The sequence below is a fragment of the Peromyscus eremicus genome, chromosome 6 (genome assembly GCF_949786415.1).
Source record: "Peromyscus eremicus chromosome 6, PerEre_H2_v1, whole genome shotgun sequence".
Lineage (NCBI taxonomy): Eukaryota > Metazoa > Chordata > Mammalia > Rodentia > Cricetidae > Peromyscus > Peromyscus eremicus.
Window position 1 is genome coordinate 58,722,506 of NC_081421.1, and position 15,217 is coordinate 58,737,722.

The following is a 15,217-nucleotide window of genomic DNA, read 5'->3' on the forward strand; positions in this document are numbered from 1 at the left end:
CCCCTCCACCCTCTGGGGCTCTGTATACTTGGCACAGGTCCATAGCCACCACTGCTGGAAATGCAAGGGGGGAAATTACTCTTATTATCCCTATTTGACAGATAAGGAAACTGCACCCCAGAGATGTCATTTTGTGGCTTTCCCAAAGCAGTGTTGGAAGAGAATGTCAGCCTGGTTCTCTCTGATTCCTCTCCCCTCGGGTTCCTGTGAGCTTAGTACTGGTGGGTCTCCCATGGAATTAATAAATGTAGCCCCCCACCCCATACACCAAGGTGGGGAGGTCCCTCCATAAATGTGGACAGGTCTGTGAAAAGCAGCCAATCACAGTGTCTGGCCAAGTCTAGGGGCACCCCTGGAGTTAGTGTGGGATGCCTGGTGACATCATGTTCACACCAGCCTCCAGGAGCCTAAGCCACCCCAGAGAGGCAGCCAACACGCTCCATTCAGGGCAGCTCTAGCCTGTAGATGTGCCCACAGCCCAAACAGTTTCTGGAATTGGTCACAGTCAGCCGGTCTCTAAGGAAAAGCCTGGGCTGGTCATGACCGATCAGCTTACCAAGAAAACAAAGGCCAGCCCTTCACCCAAACAAGGAACAAGAGACAAAAGATAACACTTGAGGACAGCGCCTGCTCTTGGGCACCCTGGGCTTACCCGGTGCCCGATTCTGCTGCCTTATCAAACGGGATCCTTATAACAGTTATAAAGGTGTTTGTTAAAGCCCTTCAAAGAGGGTTATCACGGCCCATGTAAGGAGCTTATCTCACTTCCCAAACTCGGGCTTCCACAGAGCTAGTGTTTCAGCTGCAGAGCCCTTCAGGATTGGCTGGTGGTGTGCTGGAGCCACAAACACACACACACACACACACACAGTGGCACTTGGAAGAGATCCCAGTGGGCTGCAAAAGCTAAGTCAGAGGAGACAAGCTACTAGAAGCTAGGGATGTGCCAATCCAGCCATGAAGGCCCTGCCATCTCTCCCTCCAGCTCCGTCCCACCTGTATGTGATACGTCAGGTCCCCCCTTAACTCCCTTCTCTCAGATAGGCCTAGAACCCAAAGTCCGGCGTGTCATGCAAGACAAGGGCCCTACCATGACGCTAAACCTCCAGCCCACAATTCTTGCGCCTTTCCTTAGCATCAGTCTTTTATAAAGCCCCACCTCCCATATCCTTCACAGGAAGAAACTTGTTTAAATTGTAGGAAACCGTGTATAATGTTTAGCATCGCGACCATTTCTAGGGGTACAGCTCAATAGCACTATGTGTACCCACATGGTATCTATGATGCCATCCAGCTCCAAAGTGTTCACATCTTGTAAGACCAAAGCCCTGAACCCACTAAAAAGTAGCTGCCTGTTACCACACCTTGCCCTAGCCAATGACCCTGGCTGGTACTTTCTATTGCCATGAGTTTTTCCATCCTCGTTTTCTGTTTTTTAAGTGTGTGTGTGTGTGTGTGTGTGTGTGTGTGTGTGTGTGTTTGTGTGGTTTGCACACATGTATGTGTAGGCCAGAAGACAACTGCCTGAGTCATCCTTAGGAACACTGTTCACCTCCTTGGAGACAGGGTCTGTCACTGGCCTAGCGCTCACCAGTTAGGCTAGATCGGCAGGCCAGTGAGCCCCAGGGATCCAACTGTCTCCACCGCCCACGTGTTAGGATTACGAGCATGCACCGCCACACTCAGCATTTTTGTGGGAGTCCCAGGGATTGAACTCAGGCCCTCATGCTTTTGAGGCAAACACTTTGCTGACTGACTTACCTCTTTAGCCCTTTGGGTACCTCTATATAGGCAGAATTAGAATTCCCCTGTGTGGTGGGCTTATTTCATTTAGCATGTTTTCAGGGTGGAAGAAAAAAAAAAAAAAACCTTTCAGTCACTTGGTGTGTTTCCTTGGTGGCGTGTTCTGGGTTTCGTGGTTTGGGTTTTTGGTTTCCTGGTGCCAGTGGTGAAGCTTGGCCTTCGCGTTGCTAAGCAAGCTCTCTACCATCGAGCCAAGTCTCAACCCTTTAAACCACTTTCATTTGGGACATCCTTACATGTGCCAGTCACCTGACACAGTGACTGTTTCCACCCCACTCAAAACTGAAAAGCAAAACTATTTTAAACCTTCCTCCTTTTAGTACAGGCTCACTTCACTTCGGTCTCTGACAGCTTTTCACTGTTTCAGTTCTGGTTGGCTATCTATCGGAACCTCTTAATTTACGAGAGGGGGAAAAAAAGAAAAAAGAAAGCGAGAAACCTGAAATATACATATTGTTTTAATCTATAAACTCTATCTCAGTCTACAGTTGTTGAGTGTGAGCAGTTCCCAGAATCTCAGAACATACTGGGAATGTAATCATGACTACAGGGGAATGACTGGTTCTCAAATGAGGGCGTGGGAGGATGAAGCAGCATTGCTCATGGATCTAGAAAGACCCATCATTCTTGCAGCCTCCCTCCCCACTCCTGACTCCTCCCTCCTCTTCCCTCTTCTCTCACTCCCATTCTCTTCTTTCAGCTCATTGTCTACACTGTGTCAACGTTCACTCACCGTCACACCACGGGGAATGACAGCTGCTGAGCTCCAGTTCTGATCTGTCCTTGCCTAGGACGATGGACCCTTTGCACTGGGCCATTCTGTTTGTTTTAGTTCTCCACTTGTTTTCTTTGGAGTTCACCAACTTGGTAAACCATGTTCTTACCCTTAAGGGTCACACGAGGCCAGGCACTGATGGCACACGCCTTTAATCCCAGCACTCGGGAGGCAGAGCCAGGCGGATCTCTGTGAGTTCGAGGCCAGCCTGGTCTACAGAGCGAGATCCAGGACAGGCAACAAAACTACACAGAGAAACCCTGTCTCGAAACCTCCCCCTTCCCCACCCCCCCAAAGTCACTCAAGCGGGCTAAAGAGCTGGCTCAGTGGTTAAGAGAACTTACTGCTCTAACTGAGGCCCCAGGTTCCATTCCTAGCACCCACATGGTAGCTCACAACCACCTGTAACTCCAGTTCTAGAGATCTGAATCCCTCTTCTGGCTTCTGAGTGCTCCTGCACATATGTGGTGCACATCCAGACAAGCAAACACTTACAATAAATTAAACATTAAAAATAAAGGGTTTTTTTTTTTTTTTTTTTTTTTTTTTTTTTTTTTTTAAAGAACTGCTTAAATTATAAAGGGAGACAAAAAGCCAACTAACATGAGCATCGGGAGACAGAGACTCAACTAACAGCAGTGTTGAGAACTCAGGACATCTGTAATGGATGGACAGGAACTAGGCAACTCCTCAGGGATGGCATCAGTGAACTGTGAAGTGAAATCTGAGCTGAACCTTTTATTAGGAGCCCAGTATATATCAGTGTATCTCCAATTGCTTTATTACAGCTTAATTACTATGACACCATCACATCTGTGATCTCCCAAGTTAATTTTTGGTAACAAGCATACAAGGATGGTAGCATTTCATAACCTCCTTCCCCCAATTTACTATTTTAAGTACTGTTCTTTCTATGCCTGCCATTCCCAAACCAACATCTTCCCTACCCTCCAGCAAATTCCTCCACTGGAGCACAATGGAACTTTCTAGTAATGCTCTATAAGCCCTTTAAAACAAAAGCCAATCATATAATATCAGGCTATTTCTATGTGAAGTTATATGACAAGGGACCCAACCTGCTCCTCCCCCGCACGTCTGAACCTCCAGAATTATGGCCTGTTGTGACGTGTTAGTGTCCCGTGTCTGGGCTCGGGAGCAGGCCCTCTGAGGAACACACTGCTCAGCATTTTCTCCAGGGCACCCGGACAGAGGGTGAGGACTATTGCTTTGACCCTGGACTCCACTCACTGCAGGGTGAGCTGGAAGATTGATTTATGGCTGATCTTTGTCAGAGAGTAGCCCTGCTGAACCAGTCAGGAAAGAAAATGGCACACACCGGCTTATTTCCAGTCATGTTGAAGGTAATGTAAGAAATTGAAAATGATCCTCAGTGATCTCTTAGGTGACAACGTCAACAAGCATGAACTTAGAAGAACCAATCTAAACTCCCTGTTCCTGCATAGTGAGGAGCTGAAGGGGTTGGATCATCTCTTGGCACTTAGCCATGTTAACTTTAATATGCTGTCTCTTAGAGTCGGACCCATGAGACTCAAAAGCACTATCTCTGCACCTCATGTTCACAGCAGCATCATTCACCAGCAGTAGAAGTAACACAGCTATCCCAGGATGGAGGGATTTATAACAAGATGCGGTATAAGTATACAATGGGATAAATATTACATGGACTTGATTCTGACGCATTCATGCTCTAGCTTAGATGAACCTGGAGGACACCAGGTTAAGAGACACAAATCAGTCATGAAAAAGACAAAAGGCTACACGATTCTACTTCTATGAGGTACCCGGAGCAATAAAATTCACGGAGACAGAAAGAAAAATGGAGCTGCCAAGGGCCAGGGGGAGGGGGGATGAGAAGTCCTTGTTCAACGGGTATGCAGCTCAGGTTTGTAGGGGGGAAGGGTTTTGGAGATGAACCGTGGTGTCAGCACCACACTATGGATGCACTCGATACCATTCAACTAACAGTTAAGGCAGTACATTTTATATGTAATTTACAATGAAATGCATACGTTTAGGGCTCAGGGTTCAGCTCGATATTAGAATGATTGCCTCACAAACGCAATGCTCTGGATCCCATTTGCAGCATCTAAACACCAACAACAAATTCAGGGGTTGGAGAGAGAGCTCAGTGGTTAAGCGTACTTGCCGCTTATATAGAGGACCTGGGTTTGGGGAACGCACATAGCGGCTCACAACCATCTGTTAACTCCAGTTTATTCCAGTGCCTTCTTCCAAGGGCACTACATACACATGGTACACAGACACTCATGTAAGCAAAACCCTCATACACATGAAAATCAAATAAATAAATCTACAAAATTAAACACACTTCTTTCAAGTGGGTAAGGTGTTTGCCAAATAAGCCTCATGACCTCCCGATATCTATTATTTGGATCGGTTCCTCAGAACCCACACAGTAGCACAAGTTTCCAAGCCCAGCACTCCTGCGTGAAGGCGGGATGCAGAGGCAAGAAAGTCTCTGGAAGCTTCTGGGGCCAGCTGTCCTGGTATTGAGTTGTGGTGAACAACCAGAGAGACCCTGTCTCACAGGAGATGAAAGGTAAGGACCAACAGAGAAGTCTGATCTCCACCCACACACTAGGGCATGCGAGTGCCCCTCAATTCAAATGAACAGGCACACACACACAATTTAAAAATAACTCCTTTGAAAAGGAGGAAAAAAAATATAAATGTCTATGATGTAGGCCTCAGGGACAGAAGGTGGACAGCAAGACATTTGCTCCTGAGCTTTGGATCTGGCTTGGAAATGGACTGTTCTGTTCCTGTCAGGATTGAGAACGGCTCACAACACTGCTTCATGCTTCCTCTCTCAGGGGCTCTACCCTGCTCTTTGCCTCTCAAGTGGAAAGCAGTAAGTCGCCCTTAACACCTTGAAATTTCCCAAGTTCCTAGCGGAGGCCTCTTCTCTCAGCTGAGGGCGGCCTCCCCAGGGGCACGCTAAGCTGAACCCCTCCTGTTCCAGGTGCTTCTCTGGGACAGATGCCCCCGGTCCACACACACCTGTCCAGTCACCTCAGCAGGGAGAACTAGGAGACGAGGGGGAGACGTGACCAGCTGTGCAATCAGGCACTTCTGTTGGGAGCTGGGCCAAGACCAGGGCACTAAGGAAATGACTCCTGCGTCCCTTCCAATACCGAAAGGGCAGTTGACCAAATGAAGGGCAGACAGACAAGCCTGTGATCAGTACTGACGACACCACAGCCTCTGATGACTGACTTTACCAACTCACCTCACAGTTTGTTAGACACAACAACCCTGCTTCCTCCCTGTATTTTATAAGAATGCTCTCAGCAATTTCAGGGGGATCGTATAACCATCTTAAAGGACCTCAGGGCCTGGCGGAAGGAGTTAACGTGTTGCTAAGCCATGAAGAGAAAAGAGGTCAACACTGTTGGCTCAAGAATTCAATAATGCATGGAGCGAATACTTCACCCCAGGGCCCCGCCCACTTTCTTATCTAGGCAGCCCCATCGATGACCTATTTTCTCCGCTCCTTTACAACAGATTTAAAGCAAAGGATTTATATTGGGTTGTAGATGTGTTTGGTAATTTAACAGCTGTTTCCTCCTTCAAAGAAACACATTTAGTATTAACTGGAAACATGCTTCTTATAAAAACTGTCTCAAAATAGCTTGATACGTTGGCTCTTTAGAAATCCGTCTCTACAAAGGCCATAACTTAATTCAGAGCTCGGAGGCATGGGGGCCATCTGAAAACACATGCTGAGGGCCCCAGCTCATCCCAGATAGCTGAACTCTCCAGCCCAGCCTTCCATCCCCGGCTTCTCTCCCTGAGAAAACTACAGCACGTTTGCTAGCAACAGGGTGGTGCTGAGAGGCCCGAGCCCAGCAGCCCCAACTCATGTGTTCTCTGTATGAGGTCATAATCCATGGGGATGCCTGGGAGGATCCTGTGCAGCACTCCCTACACTTCTGTTGCTCAGCTCCAACTCATCGTGTGAGCCCTTCCTGTGGTTTTCACAGCACATCTAGCTTGCATGCTCTCATTTCTCAGTGAAATCTCCCAAATTATCTGAAACACGCAACTCCAATACAGAGCAACACGGCCAGCGGCCTCTGCCCCCTCCCATCCTCAAGTCCCCTTCTCACCTCTTCCCGGGCATCCCTGAAGGATGAGTTCAAAGCTCCTCCTCTCCTGGGAAGAGAAGCCTTGGAGGTGTCTTCTTGCTGCCCAAAAAGCTCCTCAATGGTCTTCTTGTCGATCTGGTAGTGGTGCTGCTGCTTGGCTGCTAAGGTCCAGATGTTGGTCTTGCCACGAACTTGCTCCTCTGGAATGGTTTTCCAGAAAAAGCTTCGCATCCGTTTCTTCTTACCCGGGGAGCTGTAGCCATTCACGTGAGAAACTGGGGGTAGTCCGGGGGGAGGAGGGGGGATAAGAGGTCCCCCAGGAAGTGGGGGTGGCAGAGGAGGAGGTGGGGAGGGGAGGAAGCCCTCCCCTGAATGTGGACAAGGTGGAGGTGGAGGCGGTGGAGGAGGAGGAGGAGGAGGAGATGCAGAGGGTGACGTCTGCCCAGCCATGAATGCAGCTGCCGTGGCAAGAGTCCCATTTTCTTTATCGCTGGCCAGGGAGACACAATTCATAACATGCATAGTACTGTTGCCTTCTAAGGAGCTAATTCCTTGACCTTGGAGAAGCAGACACAAACATCAAACTCCAGTCGTACTTCTTGGCCCACGAGTCTGCTGCCAGAAGAGAAGGCAAGTGTGCCTCATGTCAGCTTTCTGACCTGTGAAGACCGAGCAAGTTTAAAGTCAGTGCTGGAAAAGGTTTGCCCACTAGCCTTTTCCTTTCAGAGGCCAGGGTAGGCTGGCCCACAATGGGTAGATATTGAGGTCAAGAGGATATCTCAAAGCACACTGGAATGAACACATACTTTTCTAAATCCAAACCACATCTTGCTACTGGGAAAAACTGCCAAAGAATCAGCAATAAAGCCAATTTGGAAATCTCCCATTAATCAATGAAACACGTACATAACCAGCGCCCGCTATAAGACCAGGAGCGTTTCCTTCATGAATAAACTACTTGTGTACCAAGAGGTTCCTTCCTCTCTTGGACGATGTATCCCAGCCCTTGGGGAAACTGCCCAAATTGTTGAAGTGTTAGGTGCTTGGTGCTTACTTAGTGACCCTGCCTTTTTCCAGTCTGGACATGTTCTCTCCAATCACTGGGTCAAAAGGCATTTTCCATGTTGAAGGGAGCAGGTGGGGCACTTAAGACAATAATGGCCCAGCTTGTTTCCCTGCAGCCAGGGTCACCATGTTCCTGTTCCACGGGGTGATGTGGATCCCCCAACTGGAGAAAAGTGTGCCAGGCATATTACATCATCTCACTAGACTTCCATTTTTTCCTCTCTAGAGTTACAGTACATTAAATAACTCCTATCACCCCTTCGAATGCTGTGATCTTAGATTCTGGAAAAACCACTCTTCAGAGACTCTAAACTTGTCACCTGCCTTTTCTGCTGCCGTGACACCATTACAAAGAGGAGATGCACAAGGGCACACTGCCCTATCAACTCCGCCACATGTCTAGCCCTTATCAATACAACTCACTTATCTTGGAGACCTGTATTTTTATGGACCTACAGATGTTTGGTTTTGGCTTTATACTGAATTCAAAACAGGGTCAAAACAACTACATTTCTCACAAGGAGGCAGGTGAGGGGGGTGAAGAGGTGAAGAGGGAGCTTTTTACACGACTTTTCTGGCTATAATTATCAGCTTATGTCATCCCTGTGAGAGCCTCGACTTGCAGACACAAGCGGTTCACACAACACTGGGTTACACAGAAGTAAACCGTCTGATGTCACTAATTCAGACATTATGAGACCTTGTACATACAACCACATATAGGCGGGACTTCCTGGGGAGCGAGAGTGGAGTCTAGAAACATTGTCCCTTCAGAGCCCAGCTCTGCAACTTCCTCGACCTGCAATCTGAGCAGAGGTGGATGACCTCACCTACATTTCAGCATTTTTCATCTATGAAATCGGAGAATACCTTTCCCACTGGCTTGTGTAAGAAAAATGCGCTAATTCAGGAATGTAGTTAACTATTTCTAATAATAATTGTTCGTGTGCACTATTTCCATTTATCCTCACAGATAATTAATTTGCTTTAAAAACATGTCGGGGGAAGGGCTCTGGATAGATGGTTCAGTGGTTAAGAGGGAGCACTGCTCTTGCAAGGACCCAGCACCCATGTCAGGTGGCTCCCAACCACCTGTAACTCCAGCTCCAGGGGATCTGACACTTGGGCCTCCAAAGGCTACCTGCACTCAAGGACACATACTCATGCACATACATGCACATATGTGCACTAATACGTACATATACACAGTTAAAAATAATAATAAATCTGAAAAAAAAAACATGTCTTGGTTTTATAGGTGAAATGCCAAAAGTCCTGGCTGCTAGAAATATGTGTAATATCTTCACTTTGCTACCAGAGTTTGTAAATAGTGAGATTTTTCTCCCCCTCTCTTTAATACTCAGTGGCCACATGTTAAGCTGTTGTCTCTGTTATGGGACAAATGCATTTATGAAAGATTTAACTGTCTGAGGTTTGTTTATTTGTTTGTTATTTGTGAGCTGGGGATTGAGCCCCAGCCCTTTTGCATGCCTACCAGGCAGCCCTCCATTAGCTGCTGAGCTTATAGCTCGCTCTTTCTTACTTTGGAGCTGGGCATTCAACCCACATGCTAAGGATGTGTTCCACCACTAAGTTATGAGTTCAGTCCCGGACAATTTAAGTACTGAATAGAAAACGACATTCCCAATTATTAATTTGATAAGTAAAAAATCACTTCCACGATTTCAGTGGTATCAGTGTATTCCGCTGTCACCACTGGGCAGCATCTAAGTAATCCATATGTATCTAAGCTGATTTCTGGTTCACTAGAGATGGAACTGGCTTTTAGAAGGAGTTTTCATAATTACCATTAGGGGCATAACTAGGCTGTCTTCATACTTGGCACCCCTAAAGCGATCATGACTCATTGTCAATTACAGTTTATAGTTACATTTGAACTCCTCTCTTTTCAAGACTGTACAGGTCATCCTGGCAGTTTATTCTTACATATTTTATATACATTCTATGCATAAAATCACCCTTAAAAAGCTGCTAATTCTCCAACTCACTTCCAGGTCCATATATACTGATGTACTTATATATCATCTCACCCCACCCCCACGCCAGTGCTGGGGATTGAACACAGAAGCTTCATGCACTCCAGGCAAGTCCTCTACCCCAAGGCCCTGAACTGGATCCCCAGCACTGAGGGGCTAGGGGAGGGGGTAAGTTAAAACACTGATCTAGGAAGTGATAATTCAATCTGCATCAGTTAAGTATACTTAAAGGTGTAGTATTAAACCCCTCAGCGCATTATGTAGAAACACTAAGTGTGCTGAGGTTGAATACTCAAAGACAGTGTGACATCATCAATCACTGTCTTCTGACATCTACACCCCAAAGGACGAAGACTTTCTGAGTACTGTGCTGTGCATGGCCCAAGTACCGGCAGTAAAAACTGGCAGTAGTTAAAAAGTGCCACACATGAACTGTGCGTTGATACAACTCTGTAACTACTTCCCACCCTGAGGGAAGAACGTCATTTTAAGAAGTTAGAGGAACAAAGGGAAATGTACCATACGGTCCCTGGTCCCTTTATTTGGCAACCCTCCCCCCCCACAACACTCAAAGATCTTAGCTCCCAACAGCATCAACTGAATCAGTTCACTGGTGATGATTAGCTACATGCTCATGCTTTTATGCCGTTACTTCATCGTGCGTCCCTACTACCGACCCTGGGCAGGGTCTCCAATGCTCCAGAGGTGACAGGAACAGGAAGGCACAGATAGCGTTCCGACTCCTTCCAGTCACATGTGGCATTCAAATAGAGGATGCATAATAGTCCATCATACTGTCCACAGCAGAGATGACACTGCCCACTCTCAAGGACGCCGGGAGAAACGCGGATGATGCAAACACCCTGACAGACGACCCCCCTTGCCTGTTTCTCACAGTCGGTGGCAGGGACAATGGGGCCGGCCCTGGTTCTGTCTGGGAATCATCAAGTATCCCATCAATCTCCCCAAGACAAACAGAGGCAGGCTTGTATTTAACATCTCCCCAACAGGGGGACCTCAGCAGCGGGGAGGAAGCTGTTAAATGCAGGACTGTCACAAATAGGCTCTCTGAAGACAGAACCCATCTCCAAGCCTTCGGAGTGATAACCACTGTCCATCAGAGGTGGGGGGTGGGGGGTGCTGTCCCTCTCTCTGGAGGGGATGCTGCTCAGTTGAGCACCGTTTAACTTGGATTTCAGTATTTCGGATTTCACCTAAGCGTAGGATCAGCCAGCACACAGGGTTAGCATAAGAATGTTCCTAAGAGTTCCTAGAAGAGCTGTCTGGCCCCTGCCTAACTGCTAAGTAGGGTCTTCCTCTAGACCGCTCTGCTCAACAGTAATAAAAAGTGACACAGAGCCAGATGCCTTTCCTCTTCCATCCCGACATGTGTCACAGATGAGGCCTGGGTTGGAAGTGCAGGCCGGACGGTACACCTGATGAACTGACGAAAGGACTGAGCTACACAGTATTCTTAGTCGGGAAAAGGGGAACGGGGCTGGGGAAAGTTCCCGCCTTTCTAAAATATTATTCCCTTCTTTCTCCTCACTCCTTAAGGAACATTCCTCCACCTCGACCTGTCTTTTCAAACCCTTTCTTGATTAAGAAGTAGACAGTCAGTTTGCGAGCAACACAGCCTGACTTGGCACTTTAGCCGGCAGCGAGAATCCATGACGGCAGGTTTAATCTGTCACATCACATAAACAAACATTCACAGCTGCGAGAGAGAACGCCTGTTTCTGAACGCACGTTTTCAGTTCCTTCTCTCCCGGTCCCCAAGCCAGGGAGAATAGGCCCGGGAGTGCCAAAGGATGCTCCTGGAGGGACAGACGCTCCAGAACGGCAACTGGGGACCAGGCAGAGTGTCCGCGGAGGGCCCAACTCAAGGCAGAATTTCTTTACACACTAGCTCCGAGTCTTTACGAAAGCCGCCCCGACCAGGGCAGGGAGGGAGCAGCCAGGACACGATATCTTTCCAGGCAAGATGAGCAGTTACCTCCCAAGTCTTTGCCTACCACCTCCTTTGGTCTCTAGTACAGCGCTCTGACGGATCCACTCACCAAAGGGGTCCCCGGCTCCGCCGGCTCCCGCTGCGCTTAGACCGAGTCCCCGAAGGCCACCAGTGTCCAGCAGCCGCGCAGCCTAGGATCCCAGGACAGCAGGCGGGCTCCGAGTGGGCGGTCCCTGGGCCGCGCTCGCCCACAGGCCGCCTTATCTGGGCCGGGAAGGCGCGCGTCGCGGCGGAGAGACGCCCACACGCGCCGCGCAGGCTCCCCGGCTGGGACAGTAAGAACAGCCTTCTTGAGAAGGGTTCGACCCTACGCTGCCAGGAGGGCCCGGGACGTCCCAGTCCCGGATCAGCTCAGAGGCCATTGGAGTGTCCGCGCCTGCTGCTCTACCCCTAGGGGTTCCCCCAGTGCCGACCCGACCCGGAGTGGTTCGCCCTGTCCCGGTGTCCCCGCCGAGTTCGGGCGCCCGGTTCACTGCGGAGCCCGTGTTTCTAGGATCGGTGGTCGCCAGCCGCTCGGACTACCGCTGCGGCGACCCCGTGTGGTCCCCAGCGCGGGCTCCGAGGAGAAGGGCTCACGGCCGCACTGCGGCTCCACACCAAGGGAGAAGGGATGAGCCCGCGACAGAAACGCAAAAAGGAGTCTCGGGCTGGAGGTGGAGATCCGGCACACGCAGGGACCGGGGATGACTGCCAGCCCGCTGCTTCTTCCCTACTCTTCCAGAAGCGCGGGCGCCACTTCGGACGTCAACTTCCAGGGAGGTGTGCAGGCGTGGGAAGCCCCACACCACTGTGGCCGGGCGCGAGTCCTCGCTGAGAGGGGCTCCTGCGACCTGCGCGACTCGCGTAGGTGCCAAGAAAGCTAACCGAACCCCCGAAGTCCCACCCACCGGTAGCGCCGCATCCGAGCTCCAGGGTCCAATGCGGGGCCAGCCCGGCGCGTGTGCGCCTCGGGGCACAGGGCCTGAGCTCACCGACCAGGTCCCCGGAGTGGGGTGCGGAGCTCGCGCTTTCCCGCATCCACCCCGCGCCGCCGCTCGGCCCGGCATCCCCCCCAAGCCAGCCCTGCAGCCCGGGCTCCCGCTCCAGTCCCGCACTCACCGCGCCCGCGCTCCCGGCGCCCGCGCAGCCTCCGCCCGCTGTCCCGGCGCCGCCGACTCTCCGCAGGACTGCAGGCCAGGGACCGCGAGGGGGCAGGGCGGTGCGGAGGGGCGGGGCCGCTGCAGGTAACAATGCTGCCTACCCGGCTGCTCCTCGAGCCGGCCGCAAAGGGCAGCACGCCCTTTCCTGCTCGGCTGCCTCCCTCGCTCCCCCTTCCACCCGAACAGCACCGCCACCGTGCTCGCCCTAGCCAGCTCCGGGCTCCCGAGACTCGAAAACCGCCGCCCAGCACGCTGCTCCTGGCACCTGAAGACCGGCGCGGGGCTGGGCGGGCAACCACAGAGGGAGGTGGAAATTGCCGCAGGGCGAAGATGAGTCCTGGTGTCCTAGTGGAACGAGGGAGCGAGGGGGAGGCGCCACGTTCGCTGCTGAGCAGGTCACCGCCTTCCACAAAGGAACCTCTGCGGCAGTCTGCTGGACACCCTCCCCTGCGCACACGCATGAACACCCTACACACATTCGTAGGCACGCACGCACCTTCGCACACATTCACACACCTCCGCGCGGAGCACGCTCCGCTCCACCATAGCTTCTGCCCCGAGCATTGGGCAGCGATAGTAGAGTTCCCTGGCGGTCCCGAGCAATCTGGAGATCAGGTCCTCTGTGCCGCAGGCCAAATTGTTTCTTCTCCCTCCCCCACTTCTTACCCCTCCCCTCCGTTCCCTTCCCCCTCCTTTCCATTCCCTCTCCTTTATGTTTTTTTTCTCAATGATGGTAACAAACTTTTCAGCTTTATTAAAGAAAAAAAAAAAGTATGGCAGATCTGGCTGAATGAAGGAGCTCTGTCTGGGAACTGGGAAGAGCCCGCCCACTCATTGAAGGAAACAGGGAAGTCAGTCTAATCGCATTTTTTTTTTTTTTTTTCCAGAGTGACTTGCGAGGACGCCAGGCAGAGAGAAGTTGAGCAGTCAAAGAAAACTTATCCTGGACAAACCGGCTGCTGGCACCTCAGCTGCCCGGGCAGGAAGCGCCCTCTGCGGGAATGAAGTCATCCTACCCTTTTCTGGGTGCGCCCAGATAACCGAACCGAGCTTTCCCAAGCTCTAGGGTCTGAGCTACTCCACCAGGTCCTCAGCTCCTGGACTCCGCGACATAATTCCTCACCTCCTAACGCGAGCCTTGTATAGGAGAAGAGAAAGTACTAGTTCCAATCAGCCAACTATCTAGACTCCAAAACAGTGCCTGCCTATTTCTTGATGGTTCTTTGGCCATTGATTATATATATATATATATATATGATTCACGAACACTGAAAATATCCAGGCTGGTCTCGGGCTAGGAACCCATGTCAGTCAAAATGAATATTGATTGCTACCCAAGTAAAAGAGTAACAAGTGTTAAGTGTGAGCTGCGAGATGGTGTCCTTTTCCCTTTTTATTTGACTTTTTTTTTTTTTTTTCAATAGAGTCTCTATATGTAGCCCTGGCTGACCTTGAACTCACTCTGTAGACCAGGCTGCCCTCCGACTCACAGAGATCTGCAGGGGTCACCAGGCCAGCCCCCTTTCCCCTCAGAGGCCAGGCTGCTCTCTTCCCTGTTGCTCCAAGCCCTGCCTGCCTGTGTGACCTCACACTGTAGGGAGCATGTGCACTAAGGTCAGCCCCTTTCTGCTCCTGCCTGTGGTCCTGCTACTCCAGAAGCTGAGGCAAGGGGATAGCTTGAGCCTATGAATTTGAAACCAGCCTGTGCAACATGGTGGGATCTCCGAACACAAGAAAAGAGCCTCTTCAGAGGAGTCCAGCCCAGTGGCCCATCCTCTTCCCTTCAGCCTTTGATCTGCAGCTTGGTTCTGGCCCACGGGCCTTCCCTCTGCCTCTGGAGCCTCCCTGGTGACCCTTCTTTTCCTCTAAGTACAGTCACAAGGCTCTTACAACCCTTGATCTCCTATTGTCCATTATAATCCCATGGGAATCGTTTCTGACTTTAATCTGGATGCCTTTTTGAAAGGAAAGCAATAAAAATGAATAAACATGGCCTTAGGTTCCCATCCTTGGAAAGGGCCCAGGAAAATGAGAGCCGATTGTCTTCAGTTATGCCAGGGACTCAAATTCACATCCGACTGGTGGTGTCACAAGTCCAGACTCAATGCCTGGAAGTCAACTCACCTTCCCCTTAAACCAGCATTTTTCCCTCGGTCCTTTCCCGAACAGCGGGCTGTGGAAGTTGAAGGCCTAGCTTTGGTGTGGTTGCTGCCACCATACTAACGCTAACTAGAGTAAGATGATCTGTTCATCTGCTGTCTACCATGTGTGGGACACCCTAAGTCTTACTCTCTATC

At 50.3% G+C, this 15,217-nt stretch overlaps 1 protein-coding gene and 1 long non-coding RNA gene across 2 annotated transcripts in view; one reads left to right on the forward strand and one right to left on the reverse strand.

Annotated features, from left to right (window-relative positions):
• Window positions 1-12,938, reverse strand: part of Fhdc1 (FH2 domain containing 1) — a 38,010-nt gene extending 25,072 nt beyond the window's left edge. Inside the window, exons 1-2 of the mRNA XM_059265545.1 lie at window positions 12,880-12,938; window positions 6,730-7,367 (exon numbers count right to left, since the gene is read on the reverse strand). Of these exons, the coding sequence (XP_059121528.1) occupies window positions 6,730-7,230 (501 nt within the window). The 5' untranslated portion in view covers window positions 7,231-7,367; window positions 12,880-12,938. The remainder of the gene's footprint in view (window positions 1-6,729; window positions 7,368-12,879) is intronic.
• Window positions 12,939-14,165: 1,227 nt separating this feature from the next.
• Window positions 14,166-14,912, forward strand: LOC131912477 (uncharacterized). The gene is made up of 2 exons (XR_009379642.1): window positions 14,166-14,258; window positions 14,345-14,912. It is a non-coding gene; the product is annotated as an uncharacterized LOC131912477 (long non-coding RNA).
• Window positions 14,913-15,217: the final 305 nt, after the last annotated feature.